Below are 26,134 nucleotides of genomic sequence, written 5' to 3'. Positions count from 1 at the left end.
GTATGTAGGAAAATGAGTCATCCCAGACAAGATTGCCTGAGTCAGCCCACTGGGAGTGTGCTAGTCTGAATGCAATTCTATGTACTTCACATAGCACTATGAGGTCTTGGGCATTGGAGACAATTTCAGGGAAACTTGTCTTCTGAGTAATCTTATCTTTGATTTCCCAATAGCTTCTAAGAGCACAGCTGCTTTAATTGACAACTCTTTCAGCCACAAATTGTGTGAAAGTTTGCCCAGCTTGCTATAGGGAGGTTAGGAAGAGTATTCAATGTATTGCAGACTCCTGATTGGCAATACCAGGAACAGCCACATTTCCTGCAACAGCCTGGGGTTTGGCATCCAATTTTCTGGAGAAAATAATGAAGAAATAATTTTCTGTTCAGCTTGTATCTGCCCAGTTACTTACAGGTGTAAAAGCAGAGGTAATTCATATGTTTGTTTTCTTTGAGGCTGGGTTGTAAAAAGGGCTAATTTGCCATTTTGCAGAAAGTTTATAAGAAGAACTTTAGAGTGCAAAAGAATTATTAAGAGCAAAAGGGGTAAATAAAGACAGCTCAGGCACCATCAGAAGATTTATATCAGTTCATTGCAAATTCTAGATAGATGTAAGTTATATCACTCTGTAGCTGAAGGAGGGAAACAGGTGGCTCCTAACTCCTGAACCAGGGCTTTGAGAATGTAAGTAGGGCACCTATTTCTGTCCACTAGTGATATAGTAGGCTGAAGTGCCTCTGAATGGTGAGGAGGTGTTACAAGCCAAGGGGAGACAATCAAGTGACCCATAGGAAACAGTAAATAAGATGAGGTATATGTAAAGGTGCCTGCCTCAGCAGCTGCTTCTTCCTGGGGAAGTTCAGGAATGTTTTGTGCCAAACCATTTAACTTTGCTTAGGATAGACCAAGTCAAAGGTGGGGATTCAAAGGAGAAATGTCAATCCTAATATGAGCACTTGTATTAACTCATGCATGTGGAGTTTGGTGGGTTAGTCTGACTGTGTGAAAACGGGCTCAATTGCTTGAGCTGCTAGTGAAAAAGCTAAACTCAGCCATCTCGGAAAGCAAGGGTGGGAAGAGTTGGATTGTCTGAGGTAGAAGAGACAGCAGTTCCACATAGGTCAGAGAATGAAAAGGAGGGTGATGCTGATGGCACACAGTCTTTGCTTCCTGCTATGTGCAAGCTTCCCCCTGAGAGGAGGTACAGATCCTCCTTTTGGGAATAAACAGGTAATAATTTATGTGTAGGCAATCTGGTACTGAGGATAGGATAACTTTCCCAAGCCTCAAAATAAATGAGCCAGAAAAGGTGCGTGCTACATGTAAAGCTGAATGAATGCTGTGGACACTTTCCATTTGAGTGTGTGGAACTGTGAAACATCCACTTCAAAGTGTCCTGGAGAGCTGCAGCCAAGGAAGCATCCTTTCATGTTTAGTTTTGCTTCTGCTGGGAGATAAACACCTTCTGTTTCACTGTTAGTAACAGCATAAGATCGTCTTCCCATTTTATGTAGCAAAATTAGGACATCAACTTGATTTCTAAAGTTATTTATCATTATGTGATGCATTGGGTTTGGAACTTAGTTCAAGTGGTGGGCAAGGGGATTAGGCTCCACAGGACATAACTCCTGTTAGTGCTAGTGCTTTGCCAATGAAGGCAGCAGCTCTGCAGCACTGTGAATGCTCCCAGCACTTCTTTGTCCAGAGGGTAGTGAGGTATCTGTGATGTGTCCTGCATAGCTGGAAACAACATCCATTACACACTGTAAAGGTTGTGAGCCAGTTAGCACATCCAGTTTTTTTTCTTTGACTTAATTAAATGTTAGAAATGAACAGTTGGAGCCAATGTTGTTGGCTTCAAACACTAGTTTAACACTATCTAATCCAGGGGTGGGATAGGAGTCTACCTGAGACCCCTTTCAGCTTCATATATCTCATACTCTTAAGAAAACAGTTTTTATTACCCAGATTCAGTACAAGATTTTAAGATTAAGTTAACTAAAACTATGCCTTTTTTTTCTCCCCCAGGGTGGTACTAGAAAACACAATACGCCATGGAAATATTGAGAGTCTTGCCACTACAGCACCAAGGTTGAGCTCCACAGAAGGAAGCTCTGCCCTGAGCTTACCCTGGACCCTCAGCCAAAGCACCGGGGCTGTCCCTGCTGGGTGTGAGTGGGTTGGCACTTGCCCTTTGCCAGGAGAGGTGGGGGCCAAGAACTTTAAGCTCCTCTGGAGCCCACAGTGCTTTACCAGGCAGGTTAGTGGAAAACAGATGAGGCTCTGCCAGAATTTTGTTGCAATAGCACAATTTCAGTAAAACTTCCATTGAAATTGGAAGTCAAATGAATGGAAATATTCCATCTATAGCACCACTTAGACCTCTTAGTGAGTAATTGCTGATTAGTTTCATTTACTATTATGTCAGCCATTGAGAACCAGCAGGGTTTAATGAAAATGAACGTCAGACCCAGCTACTCTGACTTACCTAGGCCTGCTGCCCTTCTTTAAGCTAGATGTTATTGAATGGAGTTTTTGATTATTTATGGACTAGAGATGATTTTGCCCTCCAATGAATGTTCCATTTTCTGCCCCTTACTAAATCCAGAGCTGAACTATTAATTACTTCTGTTTTTGTTTTTTTCCTGTATCACTTCTGACACTCTTGACACATACATTTAATGACACACATCTATGGCCACTAAAATTTCTAACATTTTCATTGATTTATTTCTGTCCTTGAAGACATAACCTTTTACTTTTCTTTAACTCCCCTCATTCATTTACTACAGCTGTAATTGTTTAATTAAAACAGCCTCCTGACACAAGAAAATTATACCTCAAGCATCATTAAGACACAGCAGAGCTGATGCTCTAGGGAATGAAGGCTGCCTAACTAGAAGGGAAGCAGAAATCAGGGGAGATGTTTGCGGAATAGGTGCGGTGTATATGTCTGGGGCTGCAGTGCCTCCCTCATTAGTGGGCAGGTTGCAAATGCTGGCTGGCTGTGGGCATGGTTTTCACATGAGCTCATTGATGTTGGAGCTGTGTGTAGCCCAGTATATTTTGGGCTATGAGTATACATCAGACAAGTATGTAACAGCGGGAAAACCTGCAGCTGCAATGATAGGAAGTATTTATACACAGTGGCACCATGTGGTGTGCTCCCCTATTCTATAGTCAGTGATATATATACTCCCATTCTATATTTAGTTGGTGTACCCTGTGTCCCAGCTAATCCAAAGAATGAGGACATTCAATATCTCACAGATATTATTCAATATCTCACAGATAACCCCACTTTTAACACCAGCCATTCACCATACCCGATGACATCAATGCAGAGCCATGAATAGACAGAAAACAGGGAATGCCAAAGGCTATTATATGAAGGAGCTGCCATCTTGCTCATCTGCGAATACATGGATACACAAATTTCTCTCTTGAAGGGGAATGTAATTTTAGCAATACCTGTGTTTAGGCTACCATCCTGACTCTGCTTGGTTTTCAAACTAAAATTCTTCTCCTGCTAGAACTAAAGCAGATGAAGAATAATCTGCAGTCTTCGAAAAATCATTTATTATACATTCATGGATGGTCGAATAATAAAAATCCCCACCAAGACTATTGCCAATGTTAAAAATGAATAAAAAACTCCAACATCTAGCATTCCCAGCAGTGCTAATAGTTAGTGAGCAATACTGCCTTTACTCCCAGAGTTTGCAGCAGCTGCATATCACTGTGAGCAATATATTTTAACTCAAAAACTTGACATTTTACAGCCCCTCTACCTCTGTCTTCTTTTGCCATAAAAAGGCAGTGACTTATGCCATTGTTCCATAGTTCTGTTACTTTTCTTAAGGTCATCTATATATTTTTGGTGGACTACAGGTATTCCTAAGTGTCTACACTCAGCTGTAATCACAATATGTGTTTTTACACTGAAGTAAAGATGCAGTTACAATTTCATATAACTCTCAGTAGTGATAACAGGAAGAGAGGTATGGTGGTGTTTTACTATTAATTCTAGTCCATGTTAAAGGTTTCTTCAGTAATAAAACAACATTTTTTTTTGTATTAGTCTGCTTAAAATAGAGAAAAATATTATCGACACTGTTTTCTTTAAAAATTACAAAGCCAGACAACGTTCATGAGGAAGTGTTATCCCATATGTTAAGGACACAGTACTCAAGTGGGCAGATAATACTGCTCAGCAAGGTAGCATTTGACATGGAATATATATTTGATGTTTCTTTCCAGCTAATCTGTAAGTGTACAAAATATATACTCACATAGACACACAAACAGAATTTGTGTGAAGGCAAGGGGAGAGCAGAGACAACTTTAGAGTGCTTCACAGCCTTCTGAATTCACAGGTGTGTACTCAACAGATTTCTAAGTCAGAAAATGAAAACTCCAATTACATGAGCTTGGATTTGTGTTAGTGTAGTAAACCCAACAGTTCCACCTTCCCACTCATTCTCTCTGCTGAGGAGTCAGCAAGACCTCTCTGACTGATTTTCCTTGGTGTATGCAGAGAACATATGTAGTGAGTACTCCACAACACAGCCCAATTCATGATTTGACTGTTAATTAAGCATGAATATAACATGGAATGAAGCCCTTTTTTTCCTGTCTTGCACAGCTGTGTAGCATGATACACTTGAGATAGCCAGTAATGCTGTTAGCCTTGCATAACTTAACTAGACAGGATGTTGTTGTATGCTGATGAATGCATACAGCAATCGAGCATCTAATTCAAATTTGTGGTGTATAATAAAACAAAACTTTAAGACATGCATTAAAAATTCTCAAGAGGAAAACATCTTGAGATTTATTATAATGTAAGTAGTAAACATATGAATGTGTTTTTACACAGGTAGATGTTAGGGCTTGCTACAGGTTTATTTCAACCACTGGTGAATACAAATGAACCTTTTACAAACCCACCTTTTACAAACCCACCAATTCAATATGTTTCCTTCAAAACAGTATTAAGTGTGTGGCTACGAAAACAGTGTGACACATTAAAAAAAAAAAACAAAAATCATGTACCACAGGGTAACATTTTTATGACGAGAGGAAAACAAAAAATTATGTACATAAATACATATATTTTTATATATAGCAAATTACAGTTTCCTGCACTGAACTTTTATCAAATACACAAGTACTGAACAATACTGGATAGGGTGCTTTGTCACACCTTGTGGTCTCCTTAAATTCCTGTGAAAGTGGAAGACAAGTTTTATGGAGGATACAACTTGTTCAGTGATGCAAGCTCTCACAATAATTAAAAATTAAAGAACAAAAAAAACCCTACAGCAGAAATGACTGATATTTCCAGCACAGGCATCTTTAAAAACAAAACAAGAGTACTCTACTGTTCTTCAAGCATGTGCCCCAAGAGAGAATCTGTGTCAGAGAGCTTTATTCTGTACAACAGCTGGGTGATGAATCTGGGCAACAAATCTAACACTCAGCTTTGTCCACTGGCTTGCCAAAGCCACTGTTTTTCTGATAGGCAGGTCAGTCAATCAGGCAGGGAGGAATCACCTTCCAGATCCCCTCCAGAAACGGTACCATTTCTCTCGGACCTGGGAAGCCACTCCCATGATCTTCAGATCGAAAACAAGGCACTGGCTGGTTTCTGGCCATTACCTTTCCAAGGCCCTAGGAACTGTGGTTACGTCATGGGAGATTTTGAAAGGGGTGACACCAAGCTATTTTTGAGGACTATGTACAAAGTTATTTTGGTTTTGAAAATAGAAAGGATTCACACCACACTTTTCATTTCACCTGGCCAGAAATGCTAAGCTCAGATTCCTAATGCATAAATAACTATCCTTATTGACAAGGATGTTGTAGACTCCATTGGGTTCTTGTGGCCTTACCAGAAACTGTCTTCAAAGTACTGCAGTTACTAGCTAGGAATAACAATCCCATTTAGATGTTCTTCAGAGCACACAATACAAATATTTATATTATAAAAGGCAGTGGGTTGTCTTCACAGGTTAATGATGTCTTGAACTTGGGGGATTGTAAATCCAGTCCATTACAATAAGAGTCATACTCACAATCATGAAGATTATGCCAGCTATGAGGAAAATAAGAGCCTGAAATTGGAAAATGAAATTTAATTAATAAAGCAAGTGACTGAGCAGGCGGTAGCTCACAGATTGTCCCACTGGATTTGCATTAGTGTAATACTTGTGGCCTGAGTTTGGTTTATTCTGTGTGACTAAAGCCCATGTAATGGTGTACAGGGATAAATGAATCAAAGTTCATTCTGTGTGAATTTCAGTTCAAGAGAGATGGACCTTACACAGCTAGACCTGAAAACAACCTACTTTGGTACTGTGAACAATAATAAAAAATATAACAAAAAAACAACTTTGTTTTTTCATCTTTAAAAAATGACAAATTTTCAGTCCATGATCATAGTCTCTGACATTAAGAACAACTTCAGAGTTAATATGCCTAATCCTTATTGGACAAACAGGTAAGCCCATATGTCTTATCTGACAGTATTTCTGTATATATTCAAGTGATTCAGATGCTTGTAGTCACCCTTTGCTTTAGTGGAGCTTTAGTTTGCCATAATCTGCCCATACTTAAAAATCCTCTGTCTTGTGAAACAAAGATAAATATTGTATGTGATTTCAGTGCAGAGTGTGAATTTCTAGATGTGCCTAAAACATCAACATGAAGAGTCAACAAAGACACATGAAAAAATATTCATAGTCTCTCTACAATAACAGCTACAAAAGACACTATAGAAATAATTTCATCATAATACATTTCTTTTATACTTGAAGTATGTATCAGTTAACTCACATAACTTTTGTGAGTGTATATATATATATGTATATGTATATATGCCCATCTGCTTACATTATGTGAAATATATATATATATTTCATCAATAACTTTACTAATTACATTTTCAAAGAAGAGCTCCTCCATGATAGTTAAATGTGTACACAGTTATTGATGTTTGGGATGAAAGGTATTGCAGTGGCAGTCCAGCATGACATACGGACACATGCTGTGCATAAATGATAGACTGTCATATATGTATCCTATAGGTGTGTGGATCTATTTCAGAGAAGAGCTCACTATCACTTATTTCTCTCTGCAGTACAACTTCCTTCTTAACCTTGACCGCAAATCTTTCTGTTTATCCACAGCTGGTCTTCTAGCATGAACCAACAGCTTCTTATAGACTGTCTTGGCGCTATTTATGCAAATGCAGGCGTTAACTGGAGTTTAGATCAGATTAAGTAAGTCCCTTTTTCTAGAGGTTTAAGACACTCTTTATCCTAAATACGTAGGATATTGTCAGGGGCAGTAGGGCACTAAAGGCTTTGTCTTGAGAAGCCTCAGATGAATCCTACGGCCCAAATGGTATTTTGAGTGAGACACTACCACTTAGGAACAAGTGCCAAATGTTGCAAGTCAAAGGTCTGAGTAATAGTGAAGAGTGAAGTCACTCTCCACACCCTCCCACCCTTTCTTTTGCAACTGCCCCCAGTCCTCTTACCCCAATCTTCTGGGGAGACCTCAGGGGTTCCTTCTTAACAATTCGCAGGTAGAAGGCACCAGGAAGGATGAAAATCAACATTGTAGCGGAAGAGGCTCCTGGAAAAGAGAGCAGAGCTGAGTGCTGCACCATTTGACAGAAAAGCAGAGTGGTGCACCTGCAAGAGAGCCTGTGGGGAGGCAGTTGCCATTCTGAGACCAACTGTACAAAGGGGTCTCTGCGAAGACAGCATTCATGGAGAGCTGTAGATGTCCAAACATTTATTTGGGTGCTTGGAGCCTGAAAAGACACTTGTTCCTGGGAGGGTTTTTAGAAAGTGGTGTGGCTGCCTGTGGTGGAGATGTCTGCATGTCTTCACCATGCTTGGTGAAGCAAGGACAAATAGACATTCCCAGGGTGGGATGACCCTGGAAAGCAGGTATTGAAAAAGAGAGTGGATGATCTGTGCCTAAGAAGTGCCTACTCCTCTCTGCTCAGCAGAATCTAGCATGGAGACTGGGTATAAAAGGAAGGGAGGAGCACACCAGCTGCAGAACCCCCATGCCTTTCTCAAGGGCATCTGCATCCCTGAGTCCTCAAGCACTTCCGAGCATGGAGGCTCTTCATGGACCTCTTTGTTCAGTGGCCAAAACTGACCAAAAGAAAGTAGTAGGGAGAGAACTGTTAATGTCAGAAGAAATGTGTCACTTTTCTTCTTTTTATCGCACAACAGTTTGGAAATCAACACATTTTTTCATGCTATAGGTGCTTGAAAACCAAAGGTGACTTTCCTCTCCTCCACATATATTTAATTCCCTTTTGGTCAAAATGGGAATTCCTTACCAGTTTTTATATCCGGTTATTGAATTTCTTGTGCCTCTTGTGCAAAATAACAACAAAGCTAAGTAGCCTGTAGCTTTGTCTGTCAGCTGTTTGGGAATCCCCTATAACTTCAATTTCTGTTCATATTACTCTACTGTAAGACCCAAGCAGAGATTGACCTTCAGTCCATAAATGTAAATATGTTGTAGAAAGGATAAAAGAGCGATAACAAGCCAACAAAAAGTATTTATGAAACCTACCGATAAATCCAAAAATGTCTTTAATAGTTGGGACAAAAATTACAAGCAGATTATTAAAAGCCAAAATTACTGCTGCAATCAGGAAATGTCTTATCCAGCTGAATGGCCTTTTGGGAAACAGCAACGCACTGATAGATGAACGGATCTGCAAGATGAAAAACAGCAGGCAAAGTAAAACAACAATTTATCTTTGCTTGCACTTAAAAAAATGATCTATATTAGTTACTTCTGCTGTGAGAAGTTCTGACTGAAAAAATGTGTTTTCAGTCTTTGATTCCCATAATGTAATCTCACTCTGATGTAGGTTTTTGAGAACTAGGTTCACAGTTTAATGCAGAAACACAAATATTTGCAGTGTAGGAGAAAGTCAAGTAAATAGGGTGTAAAATCAGGGACATGAAATCTGTTCAACTGAAAGATGCTTATATCAGCAAAAAAAGTCCTCAAAGAACCCCCCACTATAAGTACTAATCAGCAGGCAAAAAGAAGAGTATGTGTGAAATACGAATTGCTGTATTCCTGAACCTGACGAAAATCCCACAAGAATTCTGTCATCTAATTTTCTGAGACATAGAGGAAGCTGTTTTAATTAATCATTAAATATATACATATACATATCTGAAAAGAAAAGCATATTTTTCAATGCAACTTGGAAATTATAATCCTAAAACCTTTTGCAGAAGATCCTTTTTTGCTTCACTCACTTTCTCACACATCATGGATTTTTTTTGCTTTTACAGCATAAAAGATGGTAAGTAGAAAAGAGGTCAAAAGCAAATCCATTTGGTGACTGGAGATAATGTTATTCTCAAGTACCACAATTAACTTAAAAGTTGATATTTAGAAATTGAACAAAAATATTTTTACACTCAAAAAAGCTCCAAATGCACTTCTGTTTGGTTATTTTAAGATAATATAAAACTGCCTCTGTGTGAGTTTGGCAATTGAATAAATATATGGGGTTCTCTCAGTGTAGTAAACACCATGAGTTTTGTATTTCATGTTTTTCAGGTTGACATAAACCAATATTAGGAAGAAGTAGGCAGATTGAAAATATTTTGTCCAGTTTTTGAGTTGGTGTAAAACAGGTTTATTACAGAAAAAAAACTTCTGCCTGCATTCCTGTGAACTTACTGTCAGCATATTGTGCATTATCCCTTTTCATGACACGGTCCTTAAAAAGAAGGTATCAAACTGAAGTTTTACAATGACTAATGGTATATAGATCTATATTTAATTTATTTTTTTGGCAATGCAATAACTTTTTTTTTTTTTTTTAAATAAAAGACTCTGACTACTTTAAGAAAATACAAATGGGATGATTCATAAAAAAAAAATAAAAATAGTTGATACTATTATGCTGCTTATTTGAAGTAATAAGATCTGCTGAGCTGGCTGTCCTGATAGAATGTGTAAAGCTCTTTGATATTCCGGTTTCCAAGCGAATCATATTTTCTCAGGAGTTCTTCTGATGGAACAGTCAGTGCTGTGGTATGTAACTCCTAACTATTCAAATATAAAAGTGATTATGCAGAAATCTAAAAATACAAAATGCTACACCTGACAGACAGGCTTTTGCAATGCCATTAGCTTGTTTTCCCATGAAGACTGATCAATTTGTTAAGATTAATTTAAACATTTAGCCACTGGTTTGAACATGTTGTTTAACTTGATGTTTACTTGGTGTTTAAACTTGACGTTTAAGGCAGGGCACTGGAGCTCTCAAACTTGAGGGACTGACTACTCTGGGTGCTTTATAGCTGAACTTTCTAATTTTTTATTTAGTAGACAACATTGAACAGTGATCACTGTTCTTAGGCATTTGTCAGCTAGCCTGGAAACAGAATCTACGCAGAGGGTGTGTTGCATCCAGGGAAAGGGAGCAACAGGACCCCTGGGTTACTCAGATGGGAGCACTGTGGTGTGATGCAGCTTGCTGGGAGCCCTCCAGCAGCATGATGCTGGGCTTGTACATGCTGTACCAGTGACACACCAGTGTCCCAAAACCAAGTGATGAGGATCATCTATTTTCTCCTCTGCTGCATGGCAGCTCAGGGAAGGCATGGGGCACAGTCTTATGTAGTCAGGAGCCTGGAGTTCTGCTCACTAGGGGAGACTGATCCCTGAGGCGGATTGGTCCCTCTGCAGAACAATTTCTTTAGCTGTATCTTTCTGTCTCTGCTACTGTGGTTCTTACGTTTTTCCCAGTGAAGAGCACACAGAAGCTTCAAGCTTTGCTCAGACAACTGACTATGCAGCTCTTTCATGTCTTTTTTTCTGGCATTTAGTTTTCCTCAGCTGTCCATAGACTCAAGCCTGTAAGGTGAGCACTCTGTCCCTGTACTTTGGCAGCCCAGTGTGGGAGTCCTGCACTATGCGGTGCCTGAGCTCCGTGTGCTTGTCCTAAGTTTGGATGCTATAGTAGGTGCCTTGTCTGTATTAGGAAATCTCATAAGTGGTTCCAGTATATCTCCAAGACTTTGGAATACTTAGCACTGCTCTGATAAATATAGTACAGAAAAGCCAGAGAGAGACAGAGAAGTCATTCCTGATTTATTTATAAAGACTGATTTATTTCAGTCTTTCAAATTTTGCAACCCTAACTGCCTTAGGTCCATGCTCTGGTGAAACTGCATATGAGAAAAAAAAAAAAAGACCTCTCTAAATGAAAAGCTTGAGCTTACTTTTCTTCAGTGTTAAAATCTGTCTGTGCTGATCCCATTCAGTCACTGTATATGGGTTAGCCCTGATTTCAGCTCTGTTACTTACAGGGAAAAGGACAAGGGGCACGGTCAAGGTTACAGCCACCAGCACTGCCAGGCGCACTGACAGCAAAAGGGTGTCGAAGGTGTACACTTTAGTGTATGTATGAAGTAGCTCATCTTCAACTTCCCCTAAGAAAAGGTAACAGAAAGGAGATAAATCACTTGAGCACTACCTTGCACATTTAGAAGGATCTTTATACTGTAGCCAGAAAAGAGATAAGATTAACTTTATCCCAGCTGCGGTCATAAGATACATTAGATACAAGTTATGGGCTAGACGTGGAAGAGGAATTTTCCCACTGTGACTGATACAAGTCCATCATTCAGAGATGATGAGGGTAATACAGCGCTAAGGTGATGCTTTGTACTCTAGTATCTTTGAGATGACTTTGAGAAAGTCATTAAGTGGATGTAGAACCTGAAGTAAAAATAATTTCTGAGATATGAAACAACTCACTGTACTGATAACAGCTCCTTTTTACCTCCCCCCAGATGTCCCAGCTCTCAAACAGAGCCCTCTTGCCCCAGTGATAGGGAGCAGATTGTGCTGTATCATTCATTTCTCTGCTGTATGGAGGAACTAACAAGGTAAAAAGAGGTGGCGTTTGCACAAAATGGTGTGCTAATAGAGGGACTACTCTGTTTGCCTATCAGTTAGTTTAGCTCATCTGGATTTTTTTTACACTAGGATGATTTGCACCTGTTTTTCAGCATACACGAAACTGAACTAGTGGCGTCAGAGACAGATTGGATAGCACTTAATAGTGTCATGTAAAATTGTTTAGTGCTAGGGTATTTTTAGTACCCTTGGCCTTTGCCAAGAGTCAAGTTTTCAGCAGTTTCTTGTCTGAGTTCACAAAGTCAAGGAAACAAAACTAGTTCCCCTAGTAGGTGCCTCTGAGTCTCACGAGGTGAGGAACTCGTGGCCTGACAGTTGGATAAGTCCCACAGTTCATTCAGGAGGTTACACACTGTATTATAATTGAATGTTGCTTAAACTTGGATTCGGGTCCCCAGAAAATGCATTAATACTTGAGTCTTTGTGATAGAACCCGATTGCCTTCAGTAAAAAGTGAGGTAAAAGTCTGCTGAGAACAGGGTTTTGACCTACCATAGAAGGTGAGGTATCCGAAGAGGGCAGCCAGAAGATACATGATAAGCATGCCAGTGATGGAGATATTTGAGACATTCTGCATCCGCTTTCGGGAGCGACTGAAGTACAAAAGAGAGAATGACAGTCCTATAAAGCCTCTATTTGTACAAGAAGTCCTCTGATGTGTCTTAGCTCTCTGACATACCCTCACTGGATAGTAAGTTTGTAGCAACTATTGGTTACATAGAGCTCTTGATGCTTTACATCTCTGTGCAGAGTAGCACAGATTTATAAAATGTGTTGAAACTGTATTTCTAGTGCTTTCTCCGTGGCAACATAAAAATGTGCCACATTATTTTGTATATCATTATTCATTAAATGTCAATCTCAAATGGTATATTTTAGATTAAAGAAAATGAAGGGACTAGAATTACAGGTCTGTTAATAATGATAGACAAGAGTTTTCAGCCATCTCTTTATGAACATACCCTTATATCTACATAGGGCTGTTCTGCAGGCTCAAGAACCCCTTGCAGATCACATTCTTTCTTCATAAGTCCTTTGGTTAAAGAAAATCTTCATCTTATAGGACCTGCAAGCATTTTCCCAAGGCATATGAGAATTTTTATTGCTTCTGAGGTTAAAGCTACTGAAATTGAAGGTAATGGTTCTTAGCTTCATTGAGTTTTGCAACACACCCTCCTGTAATGCAACTTTCGCTGTTCAATAAATGCCTTCTATTAGCCCTTCCCAGCTATCAACTCTGTGCTGTTTTAAGCAAGTGTATTTGATTTTTGATGTTTGTAAAGCAAAACTGGCTGAGTGAGGAGATTAAGACACCCAAACCAATGGCATCCCAAGAAACTTTAAGTGTAAGCAGCAACTGACACAGAACACATTCAGGTATTATTAGAAACCACAATTAGCTGTTTTTAGTGCAACCAAGTTCCCCAGTGTACTTCAGATCATTTGAAGGGCTGTCCAGATTCCTCCTTTACTAAGTAATATTGATCAGAGAACAGTGGTTCTCTGTCACCGATATCTGACTAGAAGATCAAAGCACAGCTAAAATCTGCTTACTATGAAAAGCAATAAATCATTATCATGTGCGTGTTTACACGCCAGCAATCAAGGGACAACATGTAGAAAGTGATCTTTATCAATGGTTAACTGGAAGTATTGGACAAAATTTAAGAACCTTACTCTTTGAGTTCACTGTATATTGGTAGCACCTCAGGGTGGCATACGAATGCAAATGCCAGGATGGGTATTGCATAGGCAGTCTGTAAAATAAAGCTCCCATTAGTAAGAATGGTCACAGCTGCACCTCTGACTTTTGGCAGGCAGCAGTTTAGCTGTGGTAAGAAGACAAATTCTACAGAATCTCCCTTACCCGTGAGTTGAACACAAAGTATTTTGGCTGGCACTTGTCACTATTGTCGCTGTGCGCTTCATACTCTACACCGCTTTTCAGGGAGGTATCTTTTGGCTCCTCAAGGCTTGGGAAGTGCCCAGCTGTGTTATCCATCATGAAATTCACACCAGAGCTGAGTGACCCATTTGATAACATGACCAGGTGCATTGGCACTGTGCTATTGGTGGCGGTCCAGTTTTCAACCCCGTGGTCCATGATGGGAAGAGGACAGGGTATTTGGGATTTCTTGAAGATCACCTACAAAAAAGTAGATAATGTTATCAGAAGAGTGCCACTACAGGAGATTACACACCTATGATATTCCAACAGAAGCATAAAAAGACACTGAGAAAGAGAGGAAGCTACCAATTCTGCTTCTTCTGCAAATATTTGTTTTTACTTTGCCTCTGCTGTTTTCCTGGTTTATTTTTTATTCTCAAGTGTGTTTTAAACTGATTTTTTTTTTTTATTCTGACTTCATTCAGCAATAGGATGTTGATTTGATTCACTTGCAGGGGCTATTCTAACATCCACATTAAATTGTCATAGTATGAAGTATAAAAGTGTTTAAGGTTTACAGAGTCTGTATTTGGCTGGAGACAATACCCAAACAGTCACCTACCACACTGACAAAGAAAACCATACACGTCAGCGAAAACCCACTCGTATAACCAAGATAACCTGTGCAGCAAGAAAAACAGAACAAAACAGAACAAAATGGTTCAGTTACATAGAAATTCACAATCCTAACAGGAGTAAGAAATGAGCTTAAGCAGGGCATCAAGCTTACCTAAGCTTTTGAGGAGGGAGAGGGGAAGAATAATCACGACCGTTACAAGTATGACGAGGTAGTTCCCATTAAGGTACCATTCTCTAAAGAGGAAGAATAAAAATAAAAACAATCATCATTGACATCAAAGTGAAAATTTATCATCTCAGGTTCGGGCTGGGAAAAGGCACCTACCCAGAATTCTCCTCAAGCTTCATAAATGCTCTGATGACTTCAGGAAGTTCATATTTAATAATAAAGAGGTAGCTTGACATTGCTGGAAAAAAAACCCAAAGAAAACAAACACCTTCAGAGACAATCGGAGTTCCAAAAAAGAGAAAAGTTTTTGCTAAAGTAGATAAATGAGGTTTTTTTTTTTTAAATAGCAGTGTAACTAACTAACTAACTAACTAAATCCTTTATATTGCTATGAGCATGACATCTAGCATTCTGCATTAGAATACAATACAGTTACCACTGAATTTATAGCATACTTAGATCACTCTTTAATTTTCCTTTTGCCTTTTTGTTATATATATGTTTTTTTTTTCCAGTGGCTGCTATCCATATCCATTCTGTAGTAACTTTACTTGTTGCTTCCTCTAGATCTCCTTAGCTACCTTATCCTTCCTACTTTCAATTTCCTTCTTCCAGTATCTTTTTGATATATAAAGAAATCAACTAGCTGCCAAGATCCCTGATGTAAGAGTCGACTTCTCATTTAAAATGTGCTGCCAGAAGTAATGCTTTTTTCATTTGTTTTACCTTTGTTACAGAGAGGTCTCTGGAGACCTATGGATCAATCCAGACAAGAGCTAGAGGAACAGCTATTCCTCTTTAATAGCGAAGCATACTTCATTTCTGAATTCAACAAATTTTATATCCAGGCTTGAGGAAGGAAAGGAATGCCATAGAATAACACCTTTTATGAACAAAATCAAAAAGTCTTTTGTAGTACAGAGATGTGAACTACCTCTGTTTGTGTAGCAAAGTTGCTATAACAGGACAGAATTGATCTATTGATGGAGATTGGCATATTTAATTTAAATTTCAGTTGTCTCTTAGGTACCAAATACCTTAAGGAATCTGTAAAAAAATTACAAACTCCCTTTTGCTTTCAGACCTGGTGTTCTTCAGCTTCCTAAAAGGCTTCTTCCAGGATAGTAAAGGAAAAAAGCTTTGTTGAATGAATGTACAGTCTATCTCTATTGTTTATATTGGTAAGTATCCTGTTCTGTGAGGATGTAGGTTACTTGACAGATATTTCACAGGAAGTTTCTTTGTGGATGAGTACATTCAAAAATTACTTTAAGCACACATTATAGGAATAACACAACCCAACTGTTATTTGAAGGAGAGAATTCAGCTGAAAAATGAACTACTGAAGAGCCTTTTATGGAGAAGTCAGAACCCTGTGCTGCTCCTTTTAGGTCAAACTAATCTTTTCTAAGTTGAAGCAGATGCTTTAACTAGATGCTAGGAACAGTCTGAGCCATACTCAATTAAGAGAATGGCCAGTTGCTTGAGGACAGTCAGTCAGTCCACTTTAGCCATCATTGAAGCCTCTTCACTGGCCATGGAGAGATCCCAGGCAGCTGTCTTTCATCATACACAGAAGTGTCAGGTAGCTGAAAAAAGTGAGATGAATTCCTCATATCCTTCATCTTTACAATACAATGTATACTGTGTCTGGCTCATCTTTGATGCCATTTAGCCAGACAGAGGAGAGAAAGAAATCACTTGTGTTCTGTAGGAAGAGCATTGGAATCTAGAAAACACTCATCTCTTACCTCCAATATTCTGCATTGTGACTGAAATGAAAACACCACACTTCCCAGGCCAGCCAAATGCTTTTGCTCCCAGTTTTTCATATATTAATGATCCTGAAAAAAAAAACCCCAAACAAAATCAAAACCAAAAAAGAAACGTGGGCCACTACATTGGACATATTTGATAAATTGTATCGATTGTATTCCAAGGTAAAATACATGCATGCAATACAGACTCTCTTTCAATCACAGCATCCTACCTCCTTCTTTAGATATCTTCAGTAAAAGGTGGACCGAGTAGAGTGACAATATTGCTACGCTGAGCAGCAAAACTCTGCAAGGCAAAGCAGAAATCAGAATCCTAAGCAGGACATTAGAGACACTTGATTGATTTGAACATACACTTGTTCGTTCTCATGAAGTTCAAGTAGTAAATAGTTTTTAGCAGGTTTATTCTTTGGTCTCCCAGTGCTAAATGCACAGCTAAGTGCCAGCTGTAGCTTACTTGTGAGTACAGTTGCACTTTATACACTCTAAAAGTCCCTGAAGGCTTTTTTAAGTCCAGTAAGTGCCAGTTCTGTGCTAGTCCACAAGGACAGAATCTTATATCTTAACAAGACAAGATCCCACTAAAGCAAGCAGATTTCTGTGCAAGAATCTGGTATTTGGACTCTCACCTGCCCACTGACCTCTCATTTTCAAATCTCTTCTTAATCAGAACTGTCAAAAAAACCCCACAAAAATGAAGCCCAAAACCAAATTGTGACTGGGACAACTTCCATGCTACCTCTTGGCTGGCCACTGCTTTTGACTTCTGCCATATCACTGTGCAGTGGAGGTTAGTTGCCTGCTGTGTAAGTACATTAAAAATCTTGCATAATGTTAAAGCACAACACTGAAAAACCTGCTCTTGGAGCACTGGTAGCTCGTAGTCCTAGTCTTCTTGAAAGTACCAGTACCTGAATTCAGTAATTCTGATTACTGCCATGTTCCTTCCACACAACAGGTGCCTCCTTTGTGATTTCAGCTATCTGCCTCTTGTAAACTGCTTGTGAAAAATGTATCTTTGTATGACATTTTCAGGGCACAGCAATGTGGACAGCATGTCTTATTACCAGAACCATCTTGTCATCAGCCTGCCCAGGTGCTGGTGAGGAAGAGAAGGCCATGATAACATGACAGAGATAGAAAATATGGATGCACTTTATCCCATGACTGAGCAGAAGGTTGTGCCTGCACTGTCCACTCCACTGAGCACTTGGTTTGCTAGATATAGGAGACACTGACAGCCAAGTTTGTAAATGAATTACAGTCTAGGAGCAGAGGGGCTGGGAGATTACCACCAGACCATCAATTTCCTCTGAAGTTTCCCTCTTCAAGAGAGACAGACAGTGTTACCACCTTCATATGGGCAGGGTTGTCTCCTGCTGTGGGCTCGTGCAATGCGGTGAGGGGGGATCATGTCTGAGGTGACAGTGCATCCTGCTGAGGTGGCACCCTCCTTGATCAGGGGTGCCCATACAGCTGCTGGTCAGAGACATGACCTACGTGTCCTGGCACACGAGGTGGGATAAAGCAAAGTCCTCCTGGTTGCACTTGCTAAATCATGCTGGGCAGCATAAGTGTTCCTGTGGTGCAGGTTCCGTGCCACTGTAAACCTCCCTTGTGGGAAGGATGTAATGGGAACTTTTGGGGAGCTTCTGAGTTTTATGAGCCTTCTATTTGCCTTTACCCTGTTGAACACCTTCCAGCATGAAAGTACTTGGGCAACATGAGAACAGTAAATTACAAAAAATTAGGTGATGATGTCAGCATAATCTAAATTAGAATTCATGTCCACTAGTTTCCATTTAGTAGAGGGGATGTTTCTGTCCGACTAACACTAACATCATGATATGTGAAAACAGAGGAACTTCAAGCAAGTAGATAACTGCTGTGCGGGTAACAATATCTACACACAAGTCTATACTTTTAAATAAAACTCTCTTCCAGAAGAGAGAATATTCTCATGCAGGAAGTATGGAAATACCATAGTAAAGAAAGTGAGCTACCTTTGTTTTTTTTTGCTTTAGCATTACTCCCTACTTTAGCACTGCCAACAGAGCTAATGTTATTAGACTTGTATGAGAATTTTTAACTGCCAGTCTGTATGAGCAGAGTTTCAAAATAAAGATATTATAAAGGTAATATTTTTTCCTGTTAGTGAAGCTTAACATACCACAGTTTTCTTTCCAGTGATTATTTATGAACATAGCAGTTAGTACAAGTGCTCAGAGAAAGTTGGAGGAGAAAAAAATCCTACATTTTTCTGACCCTGAAACAATGTCAATTTAAGAACTGGCTTCCATTTTTTGCTTTGCAAATACTATATCTAAACCAGTTGAGTGCAGGTGTTATGAAGCTCTTACACAGAACAACATTTGAATCTACAATTAACTTTCAGTTAAAAATTACATTGGCAAAACAGGAGATGTTTCTTAGCAACTAGAAGCCACATGTAACATTTCAAATGCTGTTGCTGTCATATTTACACAGTCCCCACACGCAAGAAACTCTATAAAAACATGCTAGATTTGAGTAATGTCAAAACACAGCTTATTGTCACACAGAAATATCATGGTTTATTCCAGTCTCGTGGGAGGCTAAAATGAAGGCTTCAGTTAAAATTAAAATCAGTTAATAAAAACACACCCAAAATTTATTTTTGATACAGTTTGTCTCATTAAGAGGAGTTGGATGTTAGCCATCGATTGAAAAACTTCCCATGGCTCTATGTTACTGTCTTTTGAAACCCATTCTGTGTGGGTACTTTTTGTCAGTCACAGACCAATGCTGTCCTTTGTGCACATTGGGTACAGACAGACTTGAAGCAACAGCATTTAATCTGTGAATGCTTTTGCACTCACTGCATGTTGCCATTTCAGATTATATAGAATCCTCTTCTTCCATTTCTACATAGTGGTTAGATAATTGGGGTGATGCAAACATATTTATGGGTGATTTAATTCTCTTGTTGGATTTCCATAATCAACTGGCAAGATCAGCCTTGTTATTTTAGGACCAGCATGCTGTTCTTCTGTTTTTTCATTGCACAGTATCAATTCACAGTTGCATTCCTAACACAAAGGAAGTCTAAAATATTAAAAAATAAAAGGATTTACAGCAGTGGATGGTTCCTTGTGGTGAAGCTGAAGTGCTTTCATTAGAGAGGATCTTACAAGAATCTTCAGCTAACAAACCAAGCTTAACATATCTCTCTAACCATAAAAACTTCAGCTCCAGCCCCTTGTTTATATTCTGTTTGCTTCATTTTTTATGTACTTACATGAAAAGGATAATTCCTGTGTTGGCCATGGCATAGGAGAGACCTAAAATGCCGCTGCCCATAATGGCATTGCTGAGGTTGAACGAGGACATTCCGAAGGAAGTTCTACCACTGTGCTGTTGAGCACAAGAACAGAAAATGGCAATTCATTTGTGTTTCACTGAGCATGGCTGGCTAATTATCCTCATTTCTGTATTCCCTGTACTGCTCCCCTGATCCCTAGAGGTGCAGCTTTTTCAAGGTTCCCAAGCCCAAAGGCACTGGCCACCAGAGTCTCTCTACCCCCAAAGAGAGTTGTGCTGGTAGTGTTTTCCTCTTCCCACTCCTTCATTGCCTCAGTGAGGAGGAGGCTTACATTCCCGACAGGTGACTGAGGTGACACAGTTACACTGGCTGCGCTGGCCAACCTTTATGGAAATTCATGCTGTTATCAAATAGACTTCTCAGTTATTGATTTTTAAAAAAAAAAAAAAATAAAAAAAATTGGATACAACAGATTATTGAATTTGTCTCCAAGTAGATTGTGCTTTTTTCTTTGGGGAACTAAAAATGTGTCTGGGGGAGGAAAGAAAAGAGCGCTGTGTGCCCAGGGCAGGAAGCAGAAGAATGGAAGAGAACAAAACCTAGGAGAGAGGGGATGGTGTGTGAGTTACAACTGACACCAAGTGGAAAAGAAAATGAAACATGGCTCTTAGTTTTAGTTTACAATCACAAATAATATTTTTGATTTTATGTGATCATTCCTTGATAAAATCTGCAACACAACTGATAAAATAATGCCTTTCATTTCATCAAATTCACTAAAAATTGAGTAACGTTAAATCCTCAGCAGAAAGGGATCCACGTGCATGCCCCAGGAACTGGTGCTGTGCTTTCATTTGCATGTGGAGCTGTCTAGAGAGTTGGAGGTGCGCTGACCATGTAATGCTCTGCATCATAAAGCAAAAACAATAATGCCCTTTCTTTAAAGAAATGCAGCTGCCTGTAGATTCATTTCTGATGCTGGAACATCATCACTGATGCTGGAAACTAGAAATTCAAGCTTGTATGCACAAAGGCACAGATCTACCTGGCTGTAGGAACAGCAAGGTCCTTCTGAGCCCAATGTCCTGTCAGAAATATGGGTGCAATCCCACTCTGTCTGCCCATCTCAGCTGAGATTACATGGAGGTGTTACTGAAGTTAAAGTGTGACCTGAGAAATTTTTCTGATCACTTGTGAAGGAAAGACTCAGTTTTACTTGTAAGACAACAGAAGGGGTTTGCTGCACTAACTGTGAAAATGTTAGAAAATGTGTTTATTCTTTGAAAGCCAAGATTACGCTGGGCAGGCTCCAGAGTAATTTTGCTTACTGACACTTTTAGAAAAAATTCAGGTCAATCAGATCTACTTTGTAATCATTCATTCTTCATTCATTCATTCATTCATTCATTCATTCATTCATTCATAACAAATAAAACTTACATATTCTTCATTATAGTCTTCCAATTTCTTTTTATCCAGATAGCCATTTGTAAGGAACTTCTGACTTTCTACATCATCACTAGCAAAGGGACTGAACACAAAGAAAAATAAGAAAATATTAGATAAAGCTCATGATGCATTTTATTTGATTAGTGTTTTTTGTCATCAGTGGAAATTTTCCTTTGACATTGCTGTGAATATTTAAAAATCCTTCAGAAAAAGCCCTGTTCTCCTGTAAAGTTCTCATCTCCAATGGCATGTTTAGTAGATCTTTGCTTTGATTTGGAATTTAGTTTTAGGCCCAGTAATCTTCAAATTACGTTTATTTGCAGCTGTTGGAAAGCAGATCCGTACTGCCAGTAACGTGCTAAAGCTGAGTACATACTTCATGTCTGGGGAGCAAAGGGCCTTGCTGTGTTGGAGATACGTGCTGCAAGGTGCAGCAAGCTAAGAGCTAGAGACTGATGGCTGGTTTTGAGACATCTTTTTCCAGCTACACAGGTGCTAGTGTTACAGTGGGTTCTGCTGCCCTCCATACCTTGCCCCGGGGAGCATTCCCCCTCATTGTGCTCAGGCTGAACTGCTCTGAGAGTGCATTAATTTACACATGCACTATCCCACTGGAGTAGCTGGAAATTGCCAAGGGGTGCTCTGTGCTGGGAGCCTGCAGGTGCCTGTCCAGGTGATGGCAGGCAAGGGGGGACTGAGCTGCCTTGCTGTTCCAGGCACACTGTCCTCCAGAGCACAGAGCAGGGACAGTCAGGCTCTGGGGAAACTTCCCAGATGCCGTTAGTGAAGATAGTTTATTGATTCCTGCTTTCTAGCCTTAGAGAAGAGCTAAATGCTTACCTGCTAATTGCAGCCTTTTCTGAATCAGCTGGCTCTGTGTAGTTGTCTTCGAGGCTTTCCCCACTGTTGCTCTGGTCATCAGGTTCGATGTTGACTTTTTGCAGCTCCATGCGGTCCATTAGGACGGTCAGCGCTTTCCAGCACACACACTCGCTTCTTCAGGGTAAACAGCACTGTGCCGTCTGCTTGCAGGTCCTCTCTATCATGCAGGGACTGCCAGAACACTCTGTTCTGCAAACAAAACACAACAGAACTCATTAGAGTTTTCTTCAAATTAGATAAACCAGTGTGAATTGTTTGGCTTGTGTTTGATCTTTGTAGTAGCATTAAGAGGGGAAACTGTTGTGGACTGGGAAAATTCTGGGCAAGCATAAAAGTCTTTTTATATGCCAGCACTTGGTTCTCCTGTCTCCCTTCAAATGGTAAAGGGTGCAGAGGCCAACAGATGCACAGTGGATATCCAGCATCTGGAAAAAATACAAAGCCAGCAGAAAATAATTTCCTGAACTGCTGCTTTTGAGTTCTAAGAGAGGGTGATGCAGAAATGCTTTCTGATAAAACCAGGAGTATAGCTGGCTTTCCCATTTATTGCAATATTAATGTTATCACATGTTTAAATGTTTTGTAGATTTGTCCCTTTCACTGGGATCTGACAGAGATGAGCATGTCTGTATGATCATTTTTTGACAACTAGGAGGTGCAATTCTAGAAGGCCAGTTGCGGTTTTGAAGTGTTCAATTCTTACTTGACCCATCACTGGAAGCTCTGTCTCACACATGATTATTACATAAATATTAGACTGATTATCTTTACCTCATGAGAAAAATTCTTGACTCTTAAAAATCATATGAATAAATGCTCAACTCTTTATTTCATGTATGGGCCAAATGAAACTGTATGACCCAAATTTACAAAGAGAGCTTCACCTCTGGGATTTCAGCAGCTGTGTGCCAGAGACTCGTATGTAAATACACATGTGAATTCATTTATTATCAGTTTCAAGAGGAAAACACTATGCAAGAAATGTTGCAGTTCTACAATTCTTCTCTTTTCCCAAAGATATTCCTTGATGTATTCTATATTTCCATTCCCCACTCTGGGGCCAGAGTTACAGTTTCCTGACCATTTACCTACTGTCTTGAAATCAGGCACACTGGACAGATTCAAGACCAATTTTCATAAATATGACATGCCAAATGCAGCTCGGTGCTCCATAATAAAAATATCAGAAAACACTGCAACAAATAATTTCTAAGTCTTGCAACACTAAATCTGTAATTATTTAATAGCCTTTCTCCTGGGTTTGCTTTTGTGGGTGTACAGGTCCAGCTCAATGACCAGACCTTCGTTATCCTCTGGTACTGATCATATGCTACCCTTAAGAACATCTACAAGCATATCTGTAGTGGCAAGATGTTGGAGTGCATGTGTTTAAAATGCTAATATAAACTTTAAATACTAGCCCTGGAGGTTAAAATTGACTCTAGGCCAGAGATTAATGTAAAATTCCTTGCTTCTTACTAAAAGCATTCACCCAGACCAGATAACTGAAAAGGAGAATCAACATCATAGTGCATTAAGAAGTTTCCGACCAGAGAGAGTGGCTGGCTTTAATTCTTTCTACTGCCTCATGGAGTGTTGGGGTGTGTGAAGGGATGAGTGACTCAGGGCAGAGCTGCTGGCACTCACATTCCAGCGCCTGGGGGACCCTGTCCACTCAGGATATGAATAACTCCATGAGATAAAAAACCAATAACACTCCTTCCTCACCCCTCCACCCCCAACAGGGCCCTAACAACTGTGGTTTCATTCACAGAACCGTCTTCAAACACAGACACTGCCCTGTCTGAGAAAGAGAGTTTTCCAATTCTTGATGCTTATTTTTAATGTGGTGTCAAAGTCAGGCAAACAATTCTATCTGTGCTTATCCCTGTTCTGGTAAAGGGTAAAACCTCCCCTGTGTGCACTGCCTTACTGTTGTTGGAGAAATATATTTTCCAGGAGTGGCAGTCCAAAAAATACAGATCTTCAAAGAGATGGGAAATGGAGGAAAAGTAAACAAAAAAGTTGCCAGGAGTTAAGCCGCACAAAGATTAAGCTGAGGATGAAAGCTTGTGCAGCACAGCAAACAATTTGGAAAAATTGACTGAAAATACATGTTACAGCATAAGAATTATCTGGACATTGCCCTGTCAAACATTTACAGAAGTCATCTGATTCATGGATGTCACCTCAAGAGGCTGTGGAATTACTGCATAAAACAGTGATTTTCTGTTTTATTTTATTGTTTTTAATCTGTGAATTCCTAAAAGTCTTCTGGCAACAGTACAAAACCTTAGGTGGCATAATTAAGTCTGTTGAGAAGCTGCTTTCTTGCAGTTGTAACTTTTTAGGGAGAAGTTGGTAGAACTCCAGAGGTTTGCAAACCATAAGCAGAGAGCCATTGGCATAAATGTGGGGAGAATGAGACCCATAAATGAGGCTTGCTATTAGATTTGAATCCTGCAAACACTAATAAACTGTGATTATGACCAATGGTGCCTTTGAACTTTGGTAGAACTTGGCAGATCTAGTCTTCAGCTGGTGGCAATCCATATCTTCAGGTTCCTAATGCTGCAGATACTGAGGTGTCTGGGAGATGTACAGGCACTGGTAGCATGTTCTCCCCACAAATAACATAGAAGAGGCAGAGCTGTCACTTCTTCACCTGAGGGGGACAGGGTGTGAGCCTGTACTTCTGGAGTCATTACTCGGCCTGCAAGGTATTTCAATAAAGGGGAATGCACGGGCAATGGGCGCTCAGTTGCACCCTTCAGGGGTTTGTGCTGCTCCTGAGGGGATGGCCAGGAACTAGGGCAGGGATGGCATGAAAGCACAGCTACCAGGGCTGGGCAGGCCTGGGTCCTGCCAGAAGCTTTGCCTGTAATATTGGAGGAGAAACACCAAAGGTTATCTGCTTCAGCTTCCCTGGGATTTAATGCTTTCTGCTTCAGAGTTATGATTTTGATGCCTAAACATAGAAGAGAAGCCTCTTAGATTTCCATCGTTCCTCAAACTTGCCTTCAATAAAGTGATGGTTTTTCTGCCTCTTGTAGCATTTGGCTGAACAGAAAAGATTTTTCCTGAAGTGTGGTATTAAAATGGAAATATCCATTGCAAAAAAAATTCACTCATTATTAGAGGACAGTTATTTATCTCTATAAAGCTATTTTTCCTCTTCAAGTATAGGCTACTGCTCTGCATCATTTATTAAGTAATGGTTTTCAGCAATGATTCAGAAAATGATGAAATTTTTGGCATCTGATTTCACAATGTTATTGATTTCTGTCCAGTCTGCAGTCAGAACATTAGGCGAATGGACAACCACTGGGCAAATAATGCCAGGTCATAGATATGACTAACACTTTCATGCGTTTTGCAATATCAGTATTTGTAATCTCTGCCATGGTATCCAATTTAGCAGATTTTCCCAGATTCTTTGTCTTCATGACAGTGACTTTATAAAATTATTATCTATGTGGCAATTTCAAAATAAAATAAATGTTTCAGCTGTGAAAAAAACAAATAAAATGCAAAGCCCACTTTCCTACATTAATTTGTTTAAAGAGGTATTAGCCAAGTAACTCAAGACTCTGGAAAAAAAATTCTCAGAAGATAGCCAAGGGCTGTAAAAGAAAGCAATCATTCATTTCTTAATTGACTGGGCAATTTTGAATACTTTTGCTGCTTCCATGGTTGCTTAGGTTTTGATTTTCTGTACAAAAGAGAAGACTACTTTTCATTCCTGAAGAAATATCAGAGATATTTGCCAGCACAAATTACCATGTCAGTAAATCTTAAGGAGCCCATCCTTCATATTGCACTTACATTTACAGATTAATTAAATTTGTAATTCCCAATTTCTGAAGATGTGGCTAGTGTCTGAAATACATTGATAAAATTTTATAAAGAAAAGAAGTCTACCTCTGAGCTGAGCAGGTTCCTTTCCTCACTTGTTTGGCAGGTTATATCTTTGAGGAATTCCACCTGTAAGAAAAAGTTTACTCATATGCAACCTAGAGCAGTTGAACAGTGATTTAAAGACA

General features: G+C 39.5%; 1 protein-coding gene across 1 annotated transcript; it reads right to left on the bottom strand.

Moving 5' to 3' along the window:
- Positions 1-5,731: 5,731 nt before the first annotated feature.
- Positions 5,732-26,134, bottom strand: LOC131591679 (sodium-coupled neutral amino acid transporter 4-like). Its single transcript, XM_058862611.1, has 16 exons — positions 26,013-26,134; positions 22,050-22,280; positions 21,201-21,291; positions 19,737-19,852; positions 16,672-16,745; positions 16,433-16,525; positions 14,838-14,919; positions 14,664-14,746; positions 14,496-14,554; positions 13,853-14,131; positions 13,663-13,742; positions 12,478-12,578; positions 11,371-11,495; positions 8,602-8,746; positions 7,541-7,638; positions 5,732-6,113 (listed from the first exon to the last, which is right to left on the bottom strand). The coding sequence occupies exons 2-16, from the start codon at positions 22,166-22,168 to the stop codon at positions 6,012-6,014; spliced, it is 1,647 nt and encodes a 548-aa protein (XP_058718594.1). The 5' UTR covers positions 22,169-22,280; positions 26,013-26,134; the 3' UTR covers positions 5,732-6,011.

The sequence above is a fragment of the Poecile atricapillus genome, chromosome W (assembly GCF_030490865.1).
Source record: "Poecile atricapillus isolate bPoeAtr1 chromosome W, bPoeAtr1.hap1, whole genome shotgun sequence".
Lineage (NCBI taxonomy): Eukaryota > Metazoa > Chordata > Aves > Passeriformes > Paridae > Poecile > Poecile atricapillus.
Note: the sequence above shows the minus strand (reverse complement) of the source record. Positions and strands in the feature narration are given on the sequence as shown.

What these genes read in the sequence shown, in the direction of transcription:
- LOC131591679 (XM_058862611.1), bottom strand. Translation starts at nt 22,168, where the DNA reads ATGGACCGCATGGAGCTGCAAAAAGTCAACATCGAACCTGATGACCAG. An exon ending in GAAAAGGCTGCAATTAGCAG is followed by an intron (nt 21,292 to 22,049) that starts GTAAGCATTTAG and finishes CTTTGTGTTCAG; the next exon opens with TCCCTTTGCTAGTGATGATG. An exon ending in TGCCCCTTGTCCTTTTCCCT is followed by an intron (nt 8,747 to 11,370) that starts GTAAGTAACAGA and finishes TTCATCTTGCAG; the next exon opens with ATCCGTTCATCTATCAGTGC.